The sequence below is a fragment of the Coccinella septempunctata genome, chromosome 8 (genome assembly GCF_907165205.1).
Source record: "Coccinella septempunctata chromosome 8, icCocSept1.1, whole genome shotgun sequence".
NCBI lineage: Eukaryota > Metazoa > Arthropoda > Insecta > Coleoptera > Coccinellidae > Coccinella > Coccinella septempunctata.
In genome coordinates, this window is record NC_058196.1 from 7274120 (window position 1) to 7301450 (window position 27331).

At 41.2% G+C, this 27331-nt stretch overlaps 5 protein-coding genes across 5 annotated transcripts; all 5 read right to left on the reverse strand.

Moving 5' to 3' along the window:
• Positions 1 to 7777: 7777 nt before the first annotated feature.
• On the reverse strand, positions 7778 to 8779 carry LOC123318256. The gene has a single exon (XM_044904873.1). The coding sequence runs from the start codon at positions 8777 to 8779 to the stop codon at positions 7778 to 7780; it is 1002 nt and encodes a 333-aa protein (XP_044760808.1).
• Positions 8780 to 11728: 2949 nt separating this feature from the next.
• On the reverse strand, positions 11729 to 13354 carry LOC123318257. Its single transcript, XM_044904874.1, has one exon. It carries the CDS (start codon positions 13352 to 13354, stop codon positions 11729 to 11731), a length of 1626 nt encoding a protein of 541 aa, XP_044760809.1.
• A 6930-nt stretch (positions 13355 to 20284) lies between these two features.
• Positions 20285 to 22204, reverse strand: LOC123318258. The gene has a single exon (XM_044904875.1). It carries the CDS (start codon positions 22202 to 22204, stop codon positions 20285 to 20287), a length of 1920 nt encoding a protein of 639 aa, XP_044760810.1.
• A 357-nt stretch (positions 22205 to 22561) lies between these two features.
• Positions 22562 to 23905, reverse strand: LOC123318259. Its single transcript, XM_044904876.1, has one exon. It carries the CDS (start codon positions 23903 to 23905, stop codon positions 22562 to 22564), a length of 1344 nt encoding a protein of 447 aa, XP_044760811.1.
• A 553-nt stretch (positions 23906 to 24458) lies between these two features.
• Positions 24459 to 26984, reverse strand: LOC123318260. Its single transcript, XM_044904877.1, has one exon. It carries the CDS (start codon positions 26982 to 26984, stop codon positions 24459 to 24461), a length of 2526 nt encoding a protein of 841 aa, XP_044760812.1.
• Positions 26985 to 27331: the final 347 nt, after the last annotated feature.

Consider the following 27331-nt stretch of genomic DNA (forward strand, 5'->3'; position numbering starts at 1 on the left):
GTTTAATGTTCTTGGGTGAAATTTAAACGTCGAATATACTGTTTGGGTTGGTTGTTCAGGAATATTATGAGATCTCAAGTAGTTCAATTGAACTACAATTGAAGCTATCCAAGAAATTTCTTGGATAGCTTCTCAAAGCGTTTCTCACCCTCCAACTCCATCCTTTCCCGAGTCCTTCTCTCCAGGCAATCCCATATAGCTGGATGTAAGTTCCATATGTAATTTCCATATGTCGAGGAAAATTGCTTCTCTGAGTCTAAACTTGTGTCGGAGTTCTGGTTTTATCCAAAACCTAATAGCAAACCTCTGTGTTGACTTAGCTGCTCTTGAGGTGTTCCCAATTTTAACCTTGGCGAATTTCGGTTGTAGACTCTCTCTTAGACATGAAGACAAAAACCATATAATAATAATAATAATAATAATAATAACGACTTGAACGACTTGACGACTTGAAACTCTTCGCATCTACCAAAAAACAAATGCAATTGATGCTGAAAATGGTGGAAGGATTCTCGGAAGACATCAAAATGAAGTTTGGACTAGAAAAATGTCGACTGCTAAACATAACGAGAGGAAAAATAGAAGATGGTACGTTCAAACTCAGGGAAGGTGCAGAAATTGAAGCATTAAAGGAAGCAGACACATACAAGTATCTAGGCATAAAACAGGCAAGAAAAATCAATCAGACCCAGATGAAGAAAGAATTAACGGAGGAGTTCACCCGAAGATTGAGGAGGATTATGAAAACTGGTCTTAACAGCAAGAATCTGATAAAAGCGATTAACACCTACGCTTGCTCGGCGCTGATCTATTCATTTGGTATTATCTCTTGGACGACCACCGATTTAGCAGCTTTACAGAGAAATATAAGGACGATGCTGACTAAACACAATAAACATCACCCCAAAAGCTCAATAGAACGGACAGAGCTGCCACGACATCTTGGGGGTAGAGGAATTGTTGATTTTTCCAACCGTATGTCCCAGGAAATTGAGGGACTTCGAAAATATTTCTTGAGCAAGGCAGCTTCGTCAGAACTCCATCGAGTAGTTTGTGTTGCTGATAGTTCTACACCATTAAAGCTACAACAGGATCACTTGGAAACCGTCGAACACTCTGCAGAAAGTAAAATGCAGAAACTGATTGGCAAACCTTTGCATGGGAGGCACCAGAACGAGGTCAACCATGATTACGTCGACATATCTGCGTCGAACTACTGGTTGACTTCCGGAAGGTTGTTTCCTGAGACAGAGGGCTTCATGCTCGCCATCCAGGATCAGGTGATTCCAACAAGAAATTACATGAAGTACATCGCCAAGGATGCCTCAGTGGCGGACGATAGCTGTCGTTATGGCTGTGCGACACATGAAACTATCCAGCACATCACCGGGTGATGTCAGAAGTTCGCGGGCACGGAGTACAAAAATAGACATGATGCTGTTGCCAAGATTCTTCACCAAGAATTGGCACTAAAACACAAACTTCTAACTTCGAAAAAGGTTCCTTATTACAATTACCATCCGGATGCTGTGCTGGAAAACGAACATCACAAGCTCTACTGGGATCGCACGGTTCTCACAGACCGGAAAATAACACACAATAGACCAGACCTCATATTGCTCAATAAGGATGAGGACAGAGCACTATTCATCGACGTGGCAATTCCAAATAATAACAATCTTCTAGATAGGCACACTGAAAAAATTTCAAAATACAGAGATCTCGAGGAACAAACCAGAAGACAGTGGAAGCTGAAAGATATCAAGACCATCCCTATTGTCATTTCATCTACAGGCCTGATACCGAAGAAACTACTGGAGAACTTGAGGAAACTTCAGTTGGACGAAAATATCTATAGAATCATGCAGAAGGCGGTACTGCTCGGAACGGCGAGAACTGTACGAAAGTACATGGGGAATGCAGAGGAACACCGCCTGCTCCGACGAGAAGTGCGGGTGGAGCAGGAATCCAATCTACAGCAGGGAGGCGAGGAGCGACACGGACCCGACCACCACCACGAGCCCGAAAACCTGGAAAGGGCTCCAACAGAGCTTTATCCTTTTGATATCTGAGATATCTGGGATAAGTGAATTTTCCTCTGGAGAGGAGTGTGAAAGCCGCAAGGCTGAAGTCATAATAATAATAATATTATTATTACTACAAAAAGCATTCGATTCTATACCCCACGAATGGCTCTTGACGATCTTGAAGATTTACAAGGTGGATCCCAATATTGTTAAGTTCCTAAAAAACGCCATGTCAACCTGGCGTACTAGTCTTCAAATGAAAGCAGGATATTGCTCCATTACAACAGGACCTATCCCAATAAGACGCGGAATTTTCCAAGGAGACTCGCTGAGCCCTCTGTGGTTCTGCATGGCCCTGAATCCCTAGTCTCATAGATTGAATTCTACGGACTACGGATTTTTCATCAAAAGCGGCAGTAGAACTATGATGAAACTGAATCATCTACTTTACATGGACGATTTGAAACTCTTCGCATCTACCAAAAAACAAATGCAACAGATGCTGAAAATTTTGTGAGGATTCTCGGAAGACATCAAAATGAAGTTTGGATTAGAAAAATGTCGACTGCTCAACATAACGAGAGGAAAAATAGAAGATGGTACGTTCAAACTCAAGGAAGGTGCAGAAATTGAAGCATTGAAGGAAGGAGACACATACAAGTATCTAGGCATAAAACAGGCAAGAAAAATCAATCAGACCCAGATGAACAAAGAATTAACGGAGGAGTTCACCCGAAGATTGAGAAGGATAATGAGAACTGGTCTTAACAGCAAGAATCTCATAAAAGCGATTAACACCTACGCTTGCTCGGCGCTGAGCTATTCATTCGGTATCATCTCTTGGACGACCACCGATTTAGCAGCACTACAGAGAAAAATAAGGACGATGCTGACTAAACACAATAAACATCACCCCAAAAGCTCAATAGAACGGACAGAGCTGCCACGTCATCTTGGGGGTAGAGGAATTGTTGATTTGTCCAACCGTATGTCCCAGGAAATTGAAGGACTTCGAAAATATTTCTTGAGCAAGGCAGCTTCGTCAGAACTCCATCGAGTAGTTTGTGTTGCTGATACTTCCACACCGTTAAAGCTACACCAGGATCACTTGGAAACCGTCGAACATTCTGCAGAAAGTAAAATGCAGAAACTGATTGGCAAACCTTTGCATGGGAGGCACCAGAATGAGGTCAACCATAATTACGTCGACATATCTGCGTCGAACTATTGGTTGACTTCCGGAAGGTTGTTTCCTGAGACAGAGGGCTTCATGCTCGCCATCCAGGATCAGGTGATTCCAACAAGAAATTACATGAAGTTCATCGCCAAGGATGCCTCAGTGGCTGACGATAGCTGTCGTTATGGCTGTGCGACACATGAAACTATCCAGCACATCACCGGGGGATGTCAGAAGTTCGCGGGCACGGAGTACAAAAATAGACATGATGCCGTTGCCAAGATTCTTCACCAAGAATTGGCACTAAAATACCAACTCCTAAGTTTGAAAAAGGTTCCTTATTACAATTACCATCCAGATGCTGTGCTGGAAAACGAACATCACAAGCTCTACTGGGATCGCACTGTTCTCACAGACCGGAAAATAACCCACAATAGACCAGACCTCATATTGCTCAATAAGGATGAGGACACAGCACTATTTTCGTGTCTGCTCCAAATTCTTTATTAAAAGTTGCTACATATGTTTCAACCCTTACAAAATTAGGGCCATCTTCAGGCATCTGCAGCCAAATACAAAGATGTATGAAAACAGTAATAAAATAAAAGACAGCAACAGAAAAGTACATGGAAAGAGAAAACAACAGTACAAAGACAAAACAGTAAATCAACAAATATTGAGAGTCGAATTGTAAACTTAATCAAAATGACTTACATGTTCAAAATTATAACCGAAATTATTCGTCAAGAAAAGATGAAAGTAAATATGTCAAATTATCAGGATCAACAAAGGCGAACAGAAATAGCAGAAAGAAGCGCAGAAACCACAGAAAAACACAGAAATGACTGAGTTTCTGTTGAGTGGCGAATATCGGGTTGTGTGAAGTATCAAAATTGGGAGAAAATGGGGAAGAACGGAATCGGAGTCATCGCGATGGAAGAAAGCCGAGCAAATGCGGACAAATGAGCATTTCAGGGAACTCTTGCTGGGTGTTCAGAAGTTTAGTTGGGGTGTTGTGTTTTGCCTTTGGGATATGTATCTTCTCCAATGAGTCACATAAACTTCTGTTTCGAGGTAGAGACAGGAACGTGGCCGGAGTTGGAGAGGATGTGCTCCGCGAAAGTGGACTTGTTGGGGTTGTTGGTCCTAATGGCTCTGAAGTGTTCATCGATCCTTGTTTTGATGCTTCTAAAGGATCAGCCTATGTAGAAACTACCACAAGAACATTCCAGCCGATAGACTTCCATTCTCTCGACCGTTTCGACCTTATCCTTACCTCTGGAGAGGATTGCTCTAAGGGAGTTTTCAACTTTGAAGCATATCTGAATGTTGAACTGTTTTAGGTATTTTTGAATTCTCTCAGAAAACCCATGAACATAAGGGATGCTCTTGAAAATAATGTTTTCATCTCATATAGGGGTTAAATGGGTGTTATGTCTAATCATGATCTTATGGGAAATCCTGCGAAAAGTGTTCTGCACCAAGTTCATAGGGAAGCCATTGTTGTGTGCTATTTGTAGTATAATGTTGTATTCCGTTTTGTAATCTTCAGCGGACAATGGAGTTGTCAACAGTCTATAGAAGAAGGAACGGAAGGCGGAAAGCTTGTACTGGAGTGGATGATTTGATGAGAAAGGGATCACATGATCAGTTGTTGTGGGCTTCCTGTAGATAGACAATTCGATTTTATCATCTCTCGAGCGCAAAAGCAAGTCTAGAAAAGGAAGGGTTCCATTTGTCTGTGCTTCAACGGTGAATGTGATTCTAGGATGCAGTGTGTTAATGAAATCTAGGAACATATCGAGGTCAGATTGATCTCCCAGAAAGATGCAAAAAATGTCGTCCACATAGCGTCTCCAAAATAGAATGTGTTTTTTGAACAAGTTAGTGTCCTTGAGTTTATATTCAAGATATTTAAGAAAACACTCTGCAAGCAATGGCGCCAGGGGAGATCCCATACTTAGGCCGTTTTTTTGGATGTAAAATCGGTTGTTGAATTTGAAAAAGTTCTGCTCCAGGCAAACTTTTAGTAAAGCTGAGAGAGAAGACACAACATCGTCGCTAAGATCGGAAAAGGCCAAAAGTTGGTTGATTAATTCAGCGACTTCAACCGGTGGAGTAGATGGGTATAAGTTGACTATATCGAAGGAGACCATGGTTGCTCCCTCGGAAAATTTGAGGTCTTTGATCTGATGTACCAGTTCTGAAGAATTTTTGATAGAGAATTCTGATCTGTAATCTAAATGGCGTTGAAAAACATCACAGAGGAAGGAAGATATTCGCAACTCAACAGAAACTCGGTCATTTCTGTGTTTTTCTGTGGTTTCTGCGCTTCTTTCTGCTATTTCTGTTCGCCTTTGTTGATCCTGATAATTTGACATATTTACTTTCATCTTTTCTTGACGAATAATTTCGGTTATAATTTTTAACATGTAAGTCATTTTGCTTAAGTTCACAATTCGACTTTCAATATTTGTTGATTTACTGTTTTGTCTTTGTACTGTTGTTTTCTCTTTCCATGTACTTTTCTGTTGCTGTCTTTTATTTTATTACTGTTTTCATACATCTCTGTATTTGTCTGCAGATGCCTGAAGATGGCCCTAATTTTGTAAGGGCCGAAACATATGTAGCAATTTTTAATAAAGAATTTGGAGCAGATACGAAAATTTCGTCTTTATCATTATCTATCAAGCTCCAATGAACAGGATTGTTAAAAAATCGAGGGTGTTATGATTTTTAATTAAAGAGTAGTGGACTGTATTAAAAGATAATTGAGTTGGAGATGGTATAAAAACATTTATTAAGAATCATTCACAACCATAAAATGAATATGTCACCTGCATGAAGCTAATACAGTAAAAAGCAACTAATATTAACAACATCTATAAACTCAGAGAGACAATATCCAATTAAAAACAAGAGATGGTCCAGAGCAGTTCAAATGAGAAGTCATTTGATGTCAGACTTAGACGTTGAGGAGTTCAATAAATTCAATATCAACACAACGGTTACACAGTGATAGGGCAATCAATTGAAAATTGATTGCGAGAGCCTCCTTTTTCTATCAGAAAACGCGAAGGTTAGAATATTGAACTTTAAAGAGAAGACGCGAGAGTACAGAGAAATAGGCCCGAGGTGAAACTGCAATGTCTAAGTCTGATCATCAACGAGAAATCGATACATTAAATTTGAGTAGATCAATAATGTTAATGTAAGTATGAGCAGAACAAGAGTAGCACAAGTTAAATGAGAAGCACAGAGTTACTGAATTTGAGAAGCACTAGAATATTAAAAATAATATGAAAAGGGCAATAAATTCTAATTAAATGAGAAGTTCGATAATAATTCATTAAATGAAAAGGACAATCATAATTAATATGAGAAGAACAAAGTATAATTCATATACATTGAGATGATCTTGAAGAGAGCAAAAATCTATCAATGTATTCAGCATTTACAGAGACGAACTGCTTACAAGTAAGCACGATTAGAACGTTCATCAGAAAAATAGAAGAAACAATTGATAAATTAAGAGAAGTCATGAGAGTACTGAGTTGAATAAATCTCTAATCGTAGATTTTGAGATGTGCTGAAGGCTGAGAAAACTAACATGCATGTTGAGTCCGATGAATGAATATAGAAGAGAAACAATGAGAGTACATATTATAAAGAGTAGACCATACCAAGTGAGTAGACATGAGTGTTCGTGCAGACGTTCCAGGGTGGAGCCTAGGTCGAGGTGTATCGAGCAATGTCATTGATCGTTTAACTAACGTTGAGGTGTTCACATCCTTTTCTGAGAATAACAGCTACATCCAGGGTCCACCCTGGAGAATATGAGGATTCATTCATCTGAAACTCAACATCATGAATTAGTCATATGTATAAGAGGTGATCATACGAGGTGTTATAAAAATGATAAAACTGATTCTAATAATAAAGAATATTACGAGAAGACAATGAATCAGATATCAATTCTATGAAGATGAACTTGAGAAGTTTCAATCCTGGTGCTACATACCCATTTTCATGTGAGATGATCTAGAGAAGTCTGAAAATCTATATAAATTATGAAATATGATAAAATATATAGTTTTGAGAGGACAATAGTTCGATTTGAGTTGAGTAGACATTTCAATTGAGCAGTGCTCGCAAGGATTCGGAATCTATTTCTAGATTCTGAATCTCTTGCACGTGGACTAATTTCAGTATAATGAAATTATCATGAAAATGGTGTAATGTATGATGTTGAGCAGTCTGAGAGTACTTTACCTTAAGAGATGAACAATTTAGCACCAGGATTGATGCGAGATGACTTGAAAATTAATAACTAGAAGAGGTGAGCGTGAAAATGAGAGGTTAGAAAAGCACTATGAAAGCTAAGAGACGTTACTACTACAGAGCTAACAAAGAGAATGAATTAAAAATGGCTTCAGCGGAAACTGGACATCTGACATCTTGTAGAGGGGGCTGCGCCGTCGATGCTGTCGAGTGGAACATCCTTGAGAACTGCCAGTGGCGTCGTTGAGAAGGGGCTGAATTTTTAACATTCCGCCCGCCATAACTAACAGCGTTAGTTATCGAGAAGACTTGAGGGGTTGAAATTCTTTCTTGCTTCGTCTGGAGTGGACACTGGCAGGATTGCCAACTTCGAGATCGGTCTGGTTAGAGTGGACGTGGAGGTCTTGAGAGTGACGACACGAACAAGGCCGTCTGTCCCTGGGTGCACAGCCATTACTCGCCCTAATGGCCACTTGCATGGAGGTAATCTTTCATCGGTGAGGAGTACTAGTGACCCAACCTTTATGTCATGGGCTGGATGGTGCCACTTTGAGATGGACAGTTGACGTTGTAGAAATTGAGTTGACCATTTGGACCAGAACTGCTGGGTGCGTTGCTGAATTAACTGCCATCTTGACAGTCGAGAAGTCGAGAGGTCTTCGAGAGATGGCTCAGGTACGGTGTTCAGAGCTGTACCTATTAAGAAGTGGCCTGGTGTGAGAGCGGAGCAGTCTTCAGGATCATCGCTGAGCGGTTCGAGAGGTCTAGAATTGAGGATGGCTTCGATCTGTGTGAGGAGTGTGATCAGCTCTTCCATGGTGAATGGCTGATCCTTGGTAGCCCGGGCGAGGTGATATTTGAAAGATTTCACTGCTGCTTCCCATTTTCCTCCCATGTGAGGAGCTGCCGGTGGGTTGAAGCACCAGTTAGTACCTTCTTTCAAGAGGAGTTCGGCGATGACCTGGTTTTGTGAGGAGGCCTTTGAGAACATGGTCTTGAGAGTGGCATCGGCTCCCATGAAGTTGGTTCCGCAGTCTGAGTATAAGGTTTCACAGATGCCTCGTCGAGCGGTAAACCTACGGAACGCAGCGATAAATGATTCGGTAGTGTAATCACTTACGGCTTCGAGGTGGACTGCTGAGGTGGCGAAGCAGACAAACACACAAACCCAGCCTTTGTGTGTCTTTGCTCCTCTTCCTTTCCAGGCTTTGAGAGTGAGAGGTCCGGCGTAGTCTACACCAGTGTGGAGAAAGGGACGAGATGGTCTAACGCGTGGTTCTGGTAACTGGCCCATGAGTTGTTGAGCTCTTATACCTCGATGCCGTGCACATGTAACACACTTCAGGATGTGGGATTTCACTGGGGCTCTTCCTCCAATGATCCAATATTGTTGTCGGATGGTGGACAGTGTGAGTTGTGTACCTCCATGGAGAGTTCGTTTGTGAGCAGAATCTATAATCAGAGAAGTCAATTGAGAAGCTCGAGGAATTATTGCAGGATGCTTGCTATCTGGGTCCAAGAGAGCGTTGGTGATTCGTCCTCCTACACGAATGACACCTTCTTGATCGATGAACGCCGTGAGTCTACTGAACACATGTGAGGATGACAGAGCAGTACCAGTTTGAAGAGCCTTGAGTTCTTGAGGAAAATACACTTGTTGAGTAGCCTTGATCCAATAGATCCTTGATTTTTCCAAGTCAGTTGAGGTGAGCGGAGTTGTGAAGTTCAGAGTTGAGGAGTGTCTGAGTCGGGCGAGGACTCTTAAACAGAGAGAGGTGATTCTTAACAATTTATTGAGAGAAGAATACCTGTATATAAGATCCCACGAGTAGTCTAGAGTTGCGGCCGTGAGGAGGTTCTTGGTGGGTCTTGCTTCAGATTCGGGGTCAATTGTCGTTGCCGGCTGACGATTGGGCCAGGAATCTGGTGACTTGGAAATCCATGGTGGTCCCGTCCACCATAGAGTGCTGTTCAGTAGTTGAGATGACGAGAAGCCACGAGAAGCACAGTCCGCTGGATTTTCTTTGCCGGAAACGTATCTCCATTGTGCACCTGGAGTTAGTTCTTGGATGAGCTCTACCCTGTTTCGAACAAAGTCCTTCCAGCGAGCGGGGTGAGATGTGATCCACGTGAGAGAGACTGTTGAGTCCGTCCACAAAGTCGTTGAGTGTATCTGTGTATCTAAAACACGATGAGCATAATTAGTTAACTTGGCCAAGATGAGAGATGCTGTGAGTTCGAGGCGTGGGATTGTGAGGCGTTTCAACGGCGTTACTTTTGTTTTCGAGCAGAGCAATGTGACTTTGGATCCTGTGGACGGTGAGCGGACTACGAGATAGAGGACTGCTGCCATGGCAAGTTGAGAAGCATCAGAGAAACCGTGAAGTTCTAAGGTAGCATTTTCTTGGGTGCCTACCCATCGAGGAGCACGTACACTGGCCAGTGATTTGAGATCTTCTCTGATGTTGCACCATCTTTCTGTGAGTTGAGGTGACAGTGGTTCGTCCCATGACAGTTTCTGGAGCCAAAGTTCCTGCAACAACATTTTGGCCCTGATCGTGACAGGGGATACTAAACCAAGTGGATCAAAGAGTTGAGCGATATGAGATAACATAGTACGTTTAGTTACCACAGACCCAGATGAGCTTGAGTTGATCTTGAACGAGAAGTAATCCTCTTGAGGATACCAGAGGAGGCCTAGAAGTTTCGTTGAAGTAGGACAGTCGTCAAATGAGATCGGCGATGGTATCATTTCTTCCTCGGTTACCATCTTGAGCGTACTTGGAGAGTTCGATTGCCACTTTGCTAAGGGGAGGCCGCCCGCCATGCAGAGATTTTTCAGGTCGATAGCGATTTCTGAGAGTTGTTCTTTCGTGTCTGCACCACCATAGATATCATCAACATAGCGACCTTTGGTGAGTGGTGGAATGGCGAGTGGAAACTTGTGACCTTCATCTTCGATGAGTTGGAGGAGGACTCGAATGGCCAAGAAAGGAGCAGCCTTGGTTCCATAGGTGACGGTGGTGAGGTGGTACGTCGCTATCTCATCTTCTGAGTTTCGCCAGAGAATGCATTGGAGATCCCAATCGTCTGGATGCACCATGATCTGTCTGTACATCTTCGTGATGTCTGTGGAAAACACAAATTTAAAGCGACGTACCCAGAACAATACATCAATAACATCTAACTGAAGTTTCGCTCCGGTGTGCATGATGTCGTTCAGTGAGAGGCCTGTTGAGGTGGGACTGGAACCATTGAACACTACTCGCAATTTGGTGGAGGAGCTGTCTGGCTTGAGAATTCCATGATGCGGCAAATAGTATCTGGGATGCGAGATGTCTGAGGGAGCCTTCTTCATGTGCTCGAGTTGTTCATATTCAGTGAGGAAGTCCTTGTAGAGCTGGCAATATTCTTGGTTTCCCTCGAACTTGCGAAATTGTCCTTGGAGGCATCGGAAGGCACGTTGTCTGGAAGATCCCAAAAGATTAGATGATGATTTTAATGGGAGTCTTACCATGTATCGTCCAGAAGGAAGTCGAGAGTGAGTGGTCTTGAAGTGGTCTTCACATTCCTGCTCGTCAGCAGTGAGGTGACTTACGGAGGTGGACTTGACTTCTTCTTGTTCCCAGAACTTTTCGAGAAGGCTTTGAAGGTCAGATTCTTGAGTGGCATGGTATTGAGGAGACACACTTGAGCAGACTTCTTGATGAGGGCATATTGGACCTAGGACCAACCATCCAAAGATCGAGAGCTGAGCTGTTGGAGTTGACCCATCTGGCCCTTGTCGGAGTTGAGGAAGAATGATGGAACCATAGACATCAGCACCCAATATGATGTCGATTGGCCTTGAGGTGTAGAACTCTGGATCGGCGAGCTTCAAATTGTCGAGGTGTGGCAAACGTGGTCGTGTGCAACAATTGAAAGATGGTAAATTAGTAAATGGAGATGACAAGATATGAGCATTTATATTCACGGTTTTGTGATTGTGAAGAGATTTCAGTGTGATCAATACTGATCCTCTTGATCTTGAGGTGGCTCCACCAATTCCAACGATGGTGACTTTGGATTGGCTTCGAGGAAGGCTGAGCTGTCTTGAGAAGTCTTCAGAGATGAACGAGAGTTCCGATCCTGAGTCGATGAGAAGTCTTGCTTGGTGCGAGGTGACTGGAGTGAGAACGTGAACTAGAGCGGTCGAGAGAAAGGTGAGTTGTCTTGGAGAAGTTTTGACGACTGCCCGAAATTTTCAGGCCCTTTTTGAGGTGGCTGGCTTAGCTTCACTGGGCTTAGAAGTAGGCCTAGACGAGGAGGCTTGAGGGGTTCTGGCTGAGGAGGCTTGAGGAGTTCTGGCGGAGGAGACCATGATGATGTGGTCATGGAGTGAGGAGTGATGTCGATCAGAGCACAACCGGCATGTTTGATGAGACCTACATGAGCGGACATTGTGACGGCCAAGACAATTGTAGCACAACTGTCTTCGATGAACAACTTCGTGTCTTTCCGATGGATGACGGCTGTGGTAGCGAGGACAAGTGGCGATGAAGTGTTCGTCACCGCAGTCGTCACAATTATAAGAGGGCAACCCATTGGGGCGAACTGGTCGTTGAGGAGACTTTGCGGCGGTTTTCGCCACAACACGAGGAGGCACTACACCCGAGACGGGCTTTGAGCAGACCTTTGACGAGGAGACTTTGGATGAGGTGGCAGTGGAGGCGGCAGCGTGCGAGTACGACGTTTTAGGTCGTGAGGCGGGCGTTTTTGAGGAGTCTTCAGGTTCTTCCAGCCACTCCAAAGAGCGGGTATGGGCCTGGAGGAAGTCCATAAGTTTGGTGAGAGGAGGCGATTCGGTGGAGGATCCCAGTTGGGATTCCCACTTTTCGCGAGTTGAGCGGTCGAGATGTTTCGTGATGACATAGACCAGCAGGAAGTCGCATGAATCCAGTGACTGGCCGAGAGCGGTCAAACCTTGTAGAGCTTCTACAAGGTTGGTGAGGAGTGTCTTGTAATAAAGACGAGGATTTTTTTGAGGAGAACAGTGAGGCGTTGAGAATATCTTATCGCAAAGAGCTGCCAAGAGAAGACGTTTGTTCTCATATTGAGAGAGGAGGCTATCCCATGCTATGGGGAACGAGGCGCCAGTGAGGGCTAAGCCAGAGATTAACTTAAGAGGAGTTGACTGAAGAGACGATCGTAAGTAGTGGAGGCGTTCGACATCAGAAATGGAGGTGTTCTGGATTACAAGGGACTGGAAGAGGTCCTTGAATCCTGGCCAACTGGAGTAGTCGCCTGAGAAGACTGGAAGAGGTATATCAGGGAGGCGTGGCTGAGCGGACGTCGACGAAGCAGTCGGTTGAGATGACGGTTGAGATGACGGTTGAGGGGGCTCGAGTTCTTCCTTGAGATGACGGATTCGAGAAGACGATGAGGCGTACAGGAATTCTTCTTCGACGAACACGTCGTTCGAGAAGTATGGATGTTCTATTTGAGACTCCGGCCATGCGCTCTCAAAATGAGCGTGGGTTTTCAAGAACCCTTTATGTTGTTCGTCGAGGCGTTCTTGAAGACTTTCCAACTTTGAGGTGGTCCATTCACTGGGCTCGTCAACTAGCCCAGCTGAGATGTCCTTCATGATCTTGAGGCGGTTCAATTGAGTGGCCATTTTGATCATTAAGCCTGGCGTCACCTGGCGGGATCTTGAGCGGGTCCTTGGTCCCTCTTTCGGAGGGTCGATTGAGGAGGCTTCGTCTTGAGACGGCATGAGGTGGTCAGATGATCCTTCTTTCCGCTGATCAGAGGCGGTCGAGTCTTTGAGGGGGTCTGTGAGCTGGTCTTTGAGCTGGTCTTTGAGAAGTTCTTTTTTCGAGGAGGCCATTATTGATGCTTAAGAGATGAACAGAGAAATATGATTAGTGAAGATGATGAAATTCCAACTCAATTATCCGGCCCGAAGGACCAAATGTTAAAAAATCGAGGGTGTTATGATTTTTAATTAAAGAGTAGTGGACTGTATTAAAAGATAATTGAGTTGGAGATGGTATAAAAACATTTATTAAGAATCATTCACAACCATAAAATGAATATGTCACCTGCATGAAGCTAATACAGTAAAAAGCAACTAATATTAACAACATCTATAAACTCAGAGAGACAATATCCAATTAAAAACAAGAGATGGTCCAGAGCAGTTCAAATGAGAAGTCATTTGATGTCAGACTTAGACGTTGAGGAGTTCAATAAATTCAATATCAACACAACGGTTACACAGTGATAGGGCAATCAATTGAAAATTGATTGCGAGAGCCTCCTTTTTCTATCAGAAAACGCGAAGGTTAGAATATTGAACTTTAAAGAGAAGACGCGAGAGTACAGAGAAATAGGCCCGAGGTGAAACTGCAATGTCTAAGTCTGATCATCAACGAGAAATCGATACATTAAATTTGAGTAGATCAATAATGTTAATGTAAGTATGAGCAGAACAAGAGTAGCACAAGTTAAATGAGAAGCACAGAGTTACTGAATTTGAGAAGCACTAGAATATTAAAAATAATATGAAAAGGGCAATAAATTCTAATTAAATGAGAAGTTCGATAATAATTCATTAAATGAAAAGGACAATCATAATTAATATGAGAAGAACAAAGTATAATTCATATACATTGAGATGATCTTGAAGAGAGCAAAAATCTATCAATGTATTCAGCATTTACAGAGACGAACTGCTTACAAGTAAGCACGATTAGAACGTTCATCAGAAAAATAGAAGAAACAATTGATAAATTAAGAGAAGTCATGAGAGTACTGAGTTGAATAAATCTCTAATCGTAGATTTTGAGATGTGCTGAAGGCTGAGAAAACTAACATGCATGTTGAGTCCGATGAATGAATATAGAAGAGAAACAATGAGAGTACATATTATAAAGAGTAGACCATACCAAGTGAGTAGACATGAGTGTTCGTGCAGACGTTCCAGGGTGGAGCCTAGGTCGAGGTGTATCGAGCAATGTCATTGATCGTTTAACTAACGTTGAGGTGTTCACATCCTTTTCTGAGAATAACAGCTACATCCAGGGTCCACCCTGGAGAATATGAGGATTCATTCATCTGAAACTCAACATCATGAATTAGTCATATGTATAAGAGGTGATCATACGAGGTGTTATAAAAATGATAAAACTGATTCTAATAATAAAGAATATTACGAGAAGACAATGAATCAGATATCAATTCTATGAAGATGAACTTGAGAAGTTTCAATCCTGGTGCTACATACCCATTTTCATGTGAGATGATCTAGAGAAGTCTGAAAATCTATATAAATTATGAAATATGATAAAATATATAGTTTTGAGAGGACAATAGTTCGATTTGAGTTGAGTAGACATTTCAATTGAGCAGTGCTCGCAAGGATTCGGAATCTATTTCTAGATTCTGAATCTCTTGCACGTGGACTAATTTCAGTATAATGAAATTATCATGAAAATGGTGTAATGTATGATGTTGAGCAGTCTGAGAGTACTTTACCTTAAGAGATGAACAATTTAGCACCAGGATTGATGCGAGATGACTTGAAAATTAATAACTAGAAGAGGTGAGCGTGAAAATGAGAGGTTAGAAAAGCACTATGAAAGCTAAGAGACGTTACTACTACAGAGCTAACAAAGAGAATGAATTAAAAATGGCTTCAGCGGAAACTGGACATCTGACATCTTGTAGAGGGGGCTGCGCCGTCGATGCTGTCGAGTGGAACATCCTTGAGAACTGCCAGTGGCGTCGTTGAGAAGGGGCTGAATTTTTAACAAGGATGGATAACAGATTTGATAACTTTGCTGGTCGAAGCAACCATATCCATCGCTACCAACACCTCAGAGTGCAGACAAAGATGATAACATTGAGTATATGGTTTTTGTCCTCATGTCTAAGAGAGAGTCTACAACCGAAATTCGCCAAGGTTAAAATTGGGAACACCTCAAGAGCAGCTAAGTCAACACAGAGGTTTGCTATTAGGTTTTGGATAAAACAAGAACTCCGACACAAGTTTAGACTCAGAGAAGCAATTTTCCTCGACATATGGAAATTACATATGGAACTTACATCCAGCTATATGGGATTGCCTGGAGAGAAGGACTCGGGAAAGGATGGAGTTGGAGGGTGAGAAACGCTTTGAGAAGCTATCCAAGAAATTGAACTACTTGAGATCTCATAATATTCCTGAACAACCAACCCAAACAGTATATTCGACGTTTAAATTTCACCCAAGAAAATTAAACATGACCGACGTTTCACTATCATCTGCCTTACAAGATCTTCTTAACCAGGGCCTTAAATATTCTGCACCTCTCAAGCCTTCCCCTGTACTTTTAGACTCGTTCACCTCACATATTGAGAACATTTTTGATCGGTGCAGATTAGAAAATTTGGCCACCATAACATTAGAAACAACTAACATCATCAAATCCTTCTTAAGACATCAAACTACAAAATTTGGGAGTTCTTCCTCTGTCATAAAATCATTGTTGAACAAAATCAACGTAAACAATCTCATGGTCACCAAAGCTGACAAGGGCAAATGCACCGTGATCATGAGAAAGTCTGATTACATTTGCAAAACTGAAGACTTCCTAAATTCAACAGATTTCGACACAACCCCCAAAGATCTCACACCTGGTTTTCTTAAGAAGGTAAATTCTACCATCAAACAAAATAAAGATATTTTGCAGCTTTTCAATTTTAGAATAGATTAGCTTATCTCGTCTGCACCGGTCACTCCTCTGTTATATAGTTTGCCAAAGATCCACAAACCAGGCATACCCGTTCGCCCAATCGTTTCCTTTGTTGGCACCCCTGCCCACGGCTTGTCTTCCTTCCTCTGTGATGTTTTTCAACGCCATTTAGATTACAGATCAGAATTCTTTATCAAAAATTCTTCAGAACTTGTACATCAGATCAAAGACCTCAAATTTCCCGAGGGAGCAACCATGGTCTCCTTCGATATAGTCAACTTATACCCATCTACTCCACCGGTTGAAGCCGCTGAATTAATCAACCAACTTTTGGCCTTTTCCGATCTTAGCGACGATGTTGTGTCTTCTCTCTCAGCTTTACTAAAAGTTTGCCTGGAGCAGAACTTTTTCAAATTCAACAACCGATTTTACATCCAAAAAAACGGCCTAAGTATGGGATCTCCCCTGGCGCCATTGCTTGCAGAGTGTTTTCTTAAATATCTTGAAAATAAACTCAAGGACACTTACTTGTTCAAAAAACACATTCTATTTTGGAGACGCTATGTGGACGACATTTTTTGCATCTTCCTGGGAGATCAATCTGACCTCGATATGTTCCTAGATTTCATTAACACACTGCATCCTAGAATCACCTTCACCGTTGAAGCACAGACAAATGGAACCCTTCCGTTTCTAGACTTGCTTTTGCGCTCGAGAGATGATGAGATCGAATTCTCTATCTACAGGAAGCCCACAACAACTGATCATGTGATCCCTTTCTCATCGAATCATCCACTCCAGTACAAGCTTGCCGCCTTCCGTTCCTTCTTCTATAGACTGTTGACAACTCCATTGTCCGCTGAAGATTACGAAACGGAATACATTATACTACAAATAGCACACAACAATGGCTTCCCTATGAACTTGGTCCAGAACACTTTTCGCTGCATTTCCCATAAGATCATGATTAGACATAACACCCATTTAACCCCTATATCAGATGAAAACATTATTTTCAAGAGCATCCCTTATGTTCCTGGGGTTTCTGAGAGAATCCAAAAATACCTAAAACAGTTCAACATTCAGATTTCAAAGTTGAAAACTCCCTTAGAGCAATCCACTCCAGAGGTAAGGATAAGGTCGACCCGGTCGAGAGAATGGGAGTCTATCGGCTGGAATGTTCTTGTGGTAGTTTCTACATAGGCCGATCCATTAGAAGCATCAAAACAAGGATCGATGAACACTTCAGAGCCATTAGGACCAACAACCCCAACAAGTCCACTTTCGCGGAGCACATCCTCTCGAACTCCGGCCACGTTCCTTCGTTGGAGCCCTGCATCCTGTCTCTACCTCAAAACAGAAGTTTATGTGACTCATTGGAGAATATACATATCACAAAGGCAAAACACAACACCCCAACTAAACTTCTGAACACCCAGCACCCAGCATACTGATAAATACTTTTGCTGGTGCATGAATATCATCAATGTTTCAATAACAAATTGTAAAAAGACCAGACCAATCCATAGATTTCCATATATCCAATAATGACTATAACGGAATCAGTGAAGAGTTCGAAAGTGCATTCATCATACTTATTCGAAGTGCCAATCATTACCTTCACCAAAACACCAAATGAGGTGAAAATCAGTTCGGAAAATTACTTCAGTTCCACGATGTTCATAAAAAGCGATTCATTCAGAAGATATCAAGTTATAATTATTTTTTTCATGATAGCGCAGTTTTTTATTTCCATTTTTGTTCATTATCAATATCAAAGCTTATTATCACTGTAAATGTCTTATCTGAATACCCAGATATGCTATAAATATCAAAAACAGATGCAAGACATATATTGAGAACGAAAAACTTCAGTTGAACATTTCCAATTCCATTTTTAGATTTCGACATTTGATTGGCGATCATATTCATCCCATTAATTAATGTGAAGTAAAAGTCAATATGCAGCGCTGTTTTTTCCAGAGGCATTTCACCACCAAACAATTATTCATTAAAAATAATCCACTGATAAGGCATACCAAAGTTTCATTGATTTTGAGAAAATCAATGCAGATACCTGAAAAATTCAAATTTATGCCGAAAAAAACTACAAACAGAGTGTTTTGCATGAGTTTAAATTTGAATATAGCCTCAATGAGTCCGGTCCTGTGTTCGTCAACTTTTAATGCTCTCTTTTATTGAAACTTACAAGTTTAAGCGGATAATGAATTTTTAGCTGAATCCAACTAAAATATTTGGAGTTATAGCCGAACGAAAATTCGGGAAATTTGAATAAACTCCTCTGTATATCGGAGACGGAATAGCTAAGACACACATATGAGGTGTTTTTGAACTCATCTCAATGCCCTCTATTCACGGTTTTCGTTTGTCCGTTTACTTGTGAAACACCCTGTGAACTGAAAAATCGCAAAAGACTCCTGGAGCAACTGAAAAATGCCATTAAATCAAGGAGTTTCTTTTGATCCGCTATGATGAAAAGTGTCAATATCCAGTTATTATTATTATTTGGGGTGATTAATCGAAAATCTACAATATCTCGAAAACCAAGGCACTTTTACAAAACGTAAAATATATTTATCTGAACCGTCATAGAGTCCTCTAGCCGGAGGCTCCATATTATCCATTCATTACGCCACAGCCTGTATAATTATTATTATTATATCAATGTATTGAAAACAAACAGACATCAATACAAGCCAGTTGTTTTTTTTTGAAGGTGAAGCTCCTATTACTTCATTCTTCTTTTAATTATTTTGACTACCCAGACTACCATTCACGCAAGATGATTTTTGTTGAAGAATTCAACATTCTTGTAATTATCCGTTCATTTCTTCCAGAGATACCCATTCCCTACCACCTCTGAGTATTCAACTCAATGCTAACACTGCATCAAATGCATTTATTCTTCGGGTTGATTTTTTTGAATTCTAAGAAGATAAACAACAGAAACTCTCCTGAAACTACTGATCACTTATATTTTCGATGTAAATAAATAGATTTGGTATGTCTTCAATCAGTTCGTATAAACGTCAGTTATGTTCGTTACATATTTTCGTCTTAATATTTTCCGGAGTGATTTGGCATTGTGATTAAATACGTAATTACTGAGAGTCTCACGTAGAACGGACTACGTAGCACTGATTCAAAACTCAAAAATGTTTTGACAAGCGTCATTTTCGTACCATACAGAGTGAAAGGTATACAATTTCCATGGCCAATCCAGTGCTATAATAAAAGTAAATGAAGTATAGAAGCTGAAAGTAAAACGTATATCTTTGTTGATTCATTCGGGAAAAACATCCCGATCTAGTTCCTAATGTCGTGAATATAATGCCCAAAAATTAGATCACTATTTCATACCAGAACAAATTCGGTAAAATTGTCTTTGGAATTAATCTTATATGTCACAAAAAATTTCATTGTCATGTATCATTCATTTTGGGACCTATATGGTATTAAACTCCCCTATCGGACGAAGTATCGTAGACATAAGCATATTTATTCAAAACTGTTAATATTCATGAAGAAAAGATAATAATTTCTGACCAAATTCATTTACACCGAGATCACGAACCTTATCAATCAAGTATTAGCGTATGAAGTTCATTAATATCAGTATCGTTCTCGAACTATTTACAGGTTTCAATAAGTGTGAATGAATCGGAAGAGCAGCTGTATTCTATATATGAGTAGAATTCAAGCTGCCTTACTTTCTGTCCTCCTAAAATCTGGCAACGTTGCGGGAGGTGAGAGCGAACTACTAATAAGAAATATATGCGGAGGTAGTAAGGTCTGATTCGTTTGAAGAAAAATTTTTCGATACAAATCTTTTCCCCTCTTTAGGTACCCCTGTTATTTACCTTCCCCTCTACATATATAAACAAAAATTATTCCAATTATATAACTCCTTCACCCGGAGGTCAGGTCGCCCAATGAACTTAACGGAGGTAACAACGAACTACGGGTTCATATATATATATATATATATATATATTTTTTTTTTTTCACCTCTCACGGGTTAGGCTATTGAGAGTGCCGGATCATTTTGACCAAGGCATTTCTCAGTTGCTCGTAAGGAACCTGCGTACGATTCGTGTGGTCCATAAGATAACCTCCTTCTGTGCATCGCCGATTACGCTCTCATCGAGTCCGAGCTTCATTGTGTTCTCCAGCAAATGTGTTTCGACTAAGCCATTAGTTGTGATGACGAGTGGAAGGATTGTCGAGTAGGTAAGTCCATAAATTTCTTTTAGTTCGAAAGACAGATCATGATACTTCATAATCTTCTCGGTATATGCTCTCTCAATATTGTCATCAGCTGGGATGGTGACATCAGCTATAATTAATTTCTTTAATTTCTTTTCGAAGAGAACAATGTCGGGCCGATTATGTGGGATGGATCTGTCTGTAATGAGTGGATGGTCCCAGTAAAGCTTCACCTCTTCGTTCTCTAGGATCTCTTTTGGTAAGTATTCGTATATCGGCCGTGTTGTTTCGAGCAATCCATGTTTTTTGGCAATTGCTTGATGGTATGCTTTTGCCATGGCGTTGTGGCGGTCAGTGTATTCTCTAGGTGCGAGGATAGAACAGGACGAGGTGACATGCTGGATTGTCTCAGGTGATTGTGAGCATTTGCGGCATTTATCTGTGGTCATATTTTTCCCTATTATGTTTTTCAGGTATGCTCTGGTGGCCACAACCTGATCCTGTATGGCTGTTAATCTGCCTTCTGTTTCTGGGAAAAGGTAACCAGCTTTAAGGTATGTAAGTGATCGATCTCTATCTATTTTTCTATGTTTCAGGACTGTTGGAAATCTACCATGGAGTGCTCTGCCTTGCCATACCTCGGACAACTCCTGGATTGTGGGGGGTGCAGGTGGATCACTGTTCGATGACAAGTTCAATGTTGTTATATTGTTATCTTCTGCAGATAGTGCCTTGAAGAAGGGTGAGTCTTTTGATTTGAAATATTCTCTCATTTCTTTGACTGTGTTGTAGTGTGTAGTCTCAATGTTCTGTAGTCCTCTTCCTCCATCCTTTCTCGGTATGTAAAGTCTGTTGACAGAGGCGTTTGGGTGATGAATTCCATACCTTGTTAAGAGTCCCCTAACCTGTGTATCGAGAGCCTTAAGGTCGGTGGTTGACCATTTGATTATTCCAAATGAGTAGGCTAAGCAAGGTACCACCCACGTGCTTATTGACGTGAACATCGCTTTGGAGTTTAATTTGCTCTGTAAGATTTTCTTGAGTCTATTTATGAATTTCTCCTTGAATATGATTTTGACCTCACTGTTTCTTATTTCTAGGCCTTGTTGGATGCCTAGGTATTTGTATGTTCTTTCTGGTCCCAGTGTTTGAATTGTAATTTGATCTTGAACTTTCATTGCTTCTCCTTCTGTTAGCTTTCCCCTCTTCACGTGTAATACAGCGCACTTATCCAACCCCATTTCCATTTTTATGGTTTCAGTGAATGATGCTACTATTTTGAGTTCTCTCATCAGTTGTTCTTCGTTGGCTGCATACAGTTTGAGATCATCAATGTAAAGGTGGTGGTTGATTCTGGTATTGTTCCTCTTCTCTATCACGTAGCCATATTTGGATGCGTTGAGCAGTTTGCTCAACAAATTTATTGCAAGGCAGAACCACAAGGTGCTTAGTTTGTCTCCCTGAAATATTCCTCTCATGATTTTGATTTCTTCCGTTGTGTAGTCTCCTCTGTCTGTGTTCACATGCAACCGCGTTCTCCATGTTCCCATTAGATGTTCGAGTAGATTGATCATTGTCTCAGATACCCCATATAGCCTCAGGACTTTTTTTAGCCATGAGTGTGGTATCGAATCATAGGCCTTCTTATAATCAATCCACGCCATGGACAAGTTACTTTGTTTCTTTTTTGCCTGCTTTGTTATGATAGTGTCGATGATCAGTAGTTCCTTACATCCTTTAGCATCCTTTCGACAGCCGTTCTGCTCACGTGCCATAATATTGTACCTGCCAACATGTCTCCACAGTTTTTGTGTGAGTATTCCCGTAAGTATCTTATATATCGTCGGGAGGCACGTGATTGGTCGGTAGTTTTTGGGATCTTCATTGTTTGTTCCTTTTGGAAGCATATGCGTGATTCCAAGTGTGCATATATATATATATATATATATATATATATATATATATATATATATATATATATATATATATATATATATATATATATATATATATATATATATATATATATATATATATATATATATATATATATATATATATATATATATACTTGAAGTGGGGTCTTTTTCAACGACTGCCCGGACTTTTGAAGCCAAGGGCAGGCGCAGCGGTCACTGTGGGAAGACAACTTGTCTGATGATAGCCACCGTTCCCAACACTACTGCCTTCTGCATCCAGGTAATTGTATCATCTGGCAGCTGAAGTTCGGCTAAGTGTTTCGCGGTGTTGACATGAACAAGCCCGTTGGAACTAACAATCAGTGGTAGTATCTCCGTTTTCTTGAGTTGCCATCGGATTTTCAATTCTCTGCTCAGGTCTGCGTAGTTCTTGATTTTTGTTTCATATGTTTGAGCCATGTTGTGATCTAGAGGTACAGCAAAATCTATTATTATCGCAAGCTGCTCCTGCTTACTCCACAGAACCATGTCCGGTCGGTTGTGCTCTACCGGTCTATCCGTTGTGAAGGGGAAGTCCCAGTAGAGTTTGGCTCGGCTGTTTTCTACTACTGCTTGTGGCGTATATATATGATGCGGCACGAAGTTCTCAGAAATTTCCCACTTCAGCGCAAGCATCTGGTGGACCACCCTTCCCATATTATTGTGCCTCCCTAAGTACCTAGTGGGTGCAAGGACCGAACAACCTCCCGACAGATGTTGAACAGTTTCCTCTGCTTCATTGCAAACTCTACACTTGGTGTTATCAACCTGCTGCTTCATTATGAACTTCGCATAGTTTCTAGTCGGGATCACTTGATCTTGAACGGCAAACAGGGCCCCTTCGGTTTCCGGGAATAGGTATCCTGCAGTAAGGTAGGCATTAGATTTTATTTTGTCTACCTCTGGTTGGTGCATGCTGGCATGGAATCTTCCGTGCAGCTCTTTACCACGCCATTTAGTCCTGAGACTTTCCAGGTTGCAAGAATCTGGTAAAGGTTCTTCCGGTCCAGACAAGTTGAGAGCAGTGTAGTTTCTGTCCCATACTATCATACGCCGATGCAGAGGCAAGTTGCTGGAGAGAAAGTAGTGCTTCAATGACCTCACTTCTTTTTCATTTGCGGCCTCCAGACTGGTCAACCCCCGGCCGCCTTCCGCCCTAGGTAGATAAAGCCTTTCGACGGCTGAGTTTGGATGCAGCATTCCATGTCTGGTGAAGGAAGCTCGAACCCACCGATCCAGTCTTCGAATGTCAGTAGCAGACCAGTTAAGTATTCCTGACGTATACGCAAATACTGGCACCGCCCAAGCGTTAATTGCTGTTATTTTGTTTTTGGCATTGAGCTGTGTTCTAAGAATTTTGCTGATGCGGCGGGTGAATTCTTTTTCAGAAACCTCTTTACTTTGCTGCTGCCTGATTTCATATGATTGCTGGACTCCGAGGTATTTATAGGTTTCCTCCAATCCCAAAGCCCGTATTTCCGCATCATCTTGTAGCGTTAGGTTGCCTTCCTCACTCATTTTACCCCTTCTCACATGTACAACAGAACACTTGTCAAGACCGAATTTCATCTTTATATCTGCGCTGAAGCTCCTCACTAACTCGAACTCACCCTCTAATTGGGCAGCGCCTCTAGCAAAAAGCTTCAGGTCATCAATGTAGAAGAGGTGGGTAAGTTTTGCTTGATCGTCTAGCTTATAGCCGTAATTGCTTCGGTTCAGTATGTTGCTGAGTGGATTGAGGGCTAGACAGAACCATTCGGCTCCAGCCGTCCCCCTGGAATATGCCTCGCCTAATGCAGATTTCTTTGGTTTGGTAAACTTTGGTATATATATATATATATATATATATATATATATATATATATATATATATATATATATATATATATATATATATATATATATATATATATATATATATATATATATATATATATATATATATATATATATATATATATATATATATATATATATATATATATATATATATTTTTTTTTTTAATTTCACACAGTTGTGGGATTCACCAGGTTACCCGGACCCGTGAGCCAAGGGCAACCTTGCTAGTTACTAATAAGGATATATAACCTGTCGGATTATGCCAACCGTTCCCAGTATTACGGCCTTCTGCATCCATGCTATGGTGTTTGGAGGCAGGTCAAGTTCTTCTATATGTGCGGAACTTTTTCGGTGGACCAGCCCATTGGCGCTTATGATCAAGGGAAGTATTGTGACCGACTTCAACTTCCACATGTCTCTGATCTGACGAGCGAGGACGTTATATTTGGTGATCTTCTCCCCATATGCCTTAGACAAGTTATTATCCAGGGGCACCGAAAAATCGATGATATGTGCGGTTTTCTTGGTCTTATTCCACACCACCATGTCTGGCCTGTTGTGTTCCGCACCCCTGTCAGTCACCACGGTCAGATCCCAGTAGATCTTCGTTTGGTCATTCTCTAGTACCGCCTGTGGGCTATACAAGTGGTGAGGGGTGAAGTGCGGTAGTAGTTCTTCTCGGAGACATATAAGTTGGTGCACTACCTTCCCCATATCGTTATGCCGGGTCAGGTATTTTGTACCAGCTATTTGTGAGCATCCTGAAGAGAGATGCTGAATTGTTTCTTCAGCAATGTTGCAGAGGCGGCATTTAGTTGTTTCAACCTGCAATTTCATTATGTGTTTCGCGTACACTCTAGTTGGCACTACCTGGTCTTGAATCGCCATTAATGTTCCTTCGGTTTGTGGGTATAAATAGCCTTGCATGAGGTAAGTATGTGATTTTGTTCTGTCCACTTCTTCCTGTTGCAGGCTGGCATAGAATCTGCCATGAAGTGATTTAGACTGCCAGCTCTGTTTTAGCCTTTCTAACCTATTTTCCATTTCAGGTTCTACCGGTGGCGATGTTCCTGCTCTATTGGATGTTTGCTGGTAAGTAGCCACCCATTGGTGTACAGGGTTATTTCTCTTGCGAAAATAGTCTATAATGTTCCTCTCTTCTCTCTGACAGGTATCTTCAAGACTGCTCAATCCACGTCCGCCCGTTCTTCGAGGTAGGTATATTCTTTCCACGGCTGAATTAGGGTGGAGCAAGCCATGTTTGGTGAGTGTTGTTCTAATCTTTTGGTCAATTCTTTGTAAATCTGTTTTTGACCATGACAGCACACCAGCGGTATAAGTGAACGCTGGTACGGCCCACATGTTGATTGCCGTTATAATGTTCTTTGCCGACAGCTGTGTCCCGAGTATTTTCCGCGTTCTTCTGAGGAGTTCACTTTCGGTTTCACGTTTATTTTCTTGCTGACGTATTTCATAAGTTTGTTGGATGCCCAAGTATTTGTAGCTGTCCTCAACTCCTAAACTTCTTATTTCCCGACCATCTCCCAGTTTGATGTTTTGTTGTCTAACCAGCTTTCCTCTCTTGACTTCCACAACTGCACATTTCTCCAACCCCAACGACATACCGATATCGCCGCTAAACTTCCTTACCAGCTCTAGTTCTCCCTCCAACTGTTTTCGTCCTCTGGCGAAGAGCTTTAAGTCGTCCACGTAGAACAAATGTGAAAGGATAGTGTTACTATCAATGGCGTAACCGTATGCTGATCTGTTCAGCATACTACTGATGGGGTTCATGGCTGCACAGAACCATGAGGGACTGAAGCTGTCACCCTGAAAAATCCCTCTTGCTATCCTGATTTCACCAGTTTGGTAGGACAAGGTTTCGTGTTTAACTGTCAGCTTTGTGCGCCACGTGGTCATAAGGTGTTTCAGTAGTTGGATTGCTCGAGGGTTGATTTTATATATTTGAAGCACTTGGAGTAGCCAGGTGTGAGGGACGGAATCGAAAGCCTTGCGGTAGTCTATCCAAGCCATGGATAGGTTTTTCAACCTTTTCCTTGCCTGTTTCGTGATCGCATTGTCTATAACAAGAAGTTCCTTAGCTCCTCTGCCGTTTTTGTTGCAGCCATTCTGTTCCCAGGCTAGTAGTTTGTTGTTCTTTAAGTGTGTGACTATTTTGAAACCTATTGTAGATGTTAAAATCTTGTACGCTGATGGAAGACACGTGATTGGTCTGTAGTTCTTGGGGTCAGACAATTTTTCTGTTTTGGGAAGCATGCAGGTCGCACCTTGGGTGAAATATTTTGGGATGCTCTCCGGACTTTGCAGCGACTCTTGAAAAAGTCTGGCCAACACTTTATGTGTTGACTTGAGGGACTTCCACCAATAGTTATGTATGTTGTCAACGCCCGGGGTGGTCCAGTTTTTCATTCTGCGGATAGTGTTATTGACGTCTTCTGTAGTTATTGTTATTGGTGCCATTTCTTCTAGATCAGTTTGTTCTTCGATTAGAGTTTTTATCCACGGTGCATCCTTATTGTGCACTTCGCTTCGTGACCATATATTCGACCAGTACTCTTGCATCTCTGTTGGTTTCGGAGGGATATCTTCGGGATGTTTTTGTTGTTCATCGAGGCTCCTGAAGAACTCTTTCTGGTTATTCGTGAAAAGGTTATTTTCCCGGTGTCTCTGAGTTCTCTTATGGTATCTTCGCATTCGGCTCCCCAAAGCTGCGATCTTCTGCTTCATGGTCTCCATGTGTACTTTCAGGTGTTGGTGGTATTTGTCATCACTTTTCTTCAGTTTTCTCCTATCTGCGTACTTCTGTACTTTCTTCTCAAGTTTTTTGGATGGTTTCGTGGTGTTCAGGTAGCTGTGTATGACTCCTATATATATATATATATATATATATATATATATATATATATATATATATATATATATATATATATATATATATATATATATATATGTATATATATATATATATATATATATATATATATATATATATATATATATATATATATATATATATATATACATATATATATATATATATATATATATATATATATATATATATATATATATATATATATATA

Excerpts from the sequence above, each read along its gene's own strand:
- LOC123318258 (XM_044904875.1), bottom strand. The coding sequence starts at position 22,204 with ATGGCACGTGAGCAGAACGGCTGTCGAAAGGATGCTAAAGGATGTAAG.
- LOC123318256 (XM_044904873.1), bottom strand. The coding sequence starts at position 8,779 with ATGGGCCAGTTACCAGAACCACGCGTTAGACCATCTCGTCCCTTTCTC.
- LOC123318257 (XM_044904874.1), bottom strand. The coding sequence starts at position 13,354 with ATGGCCTCCTCGAAAAAAGAACTTCTCAAAGACCAGCTCAAAGACCAG.
- LOC123318259 (XM_044904876.1), bottom strand. The coding sequence starts at position 23,905 with ATGAGTGAGGAAGGCAACCTAACGCTACAAGATGATGCGGAAATACGG.
- LOC123318260 (XM_044904877.1), bottom strand. The coding sequence starts at position 26,984 with ATGGAGACCATGAAGCAGAAGATCGCAGCTTTGGGGAGCCGAATGCGA.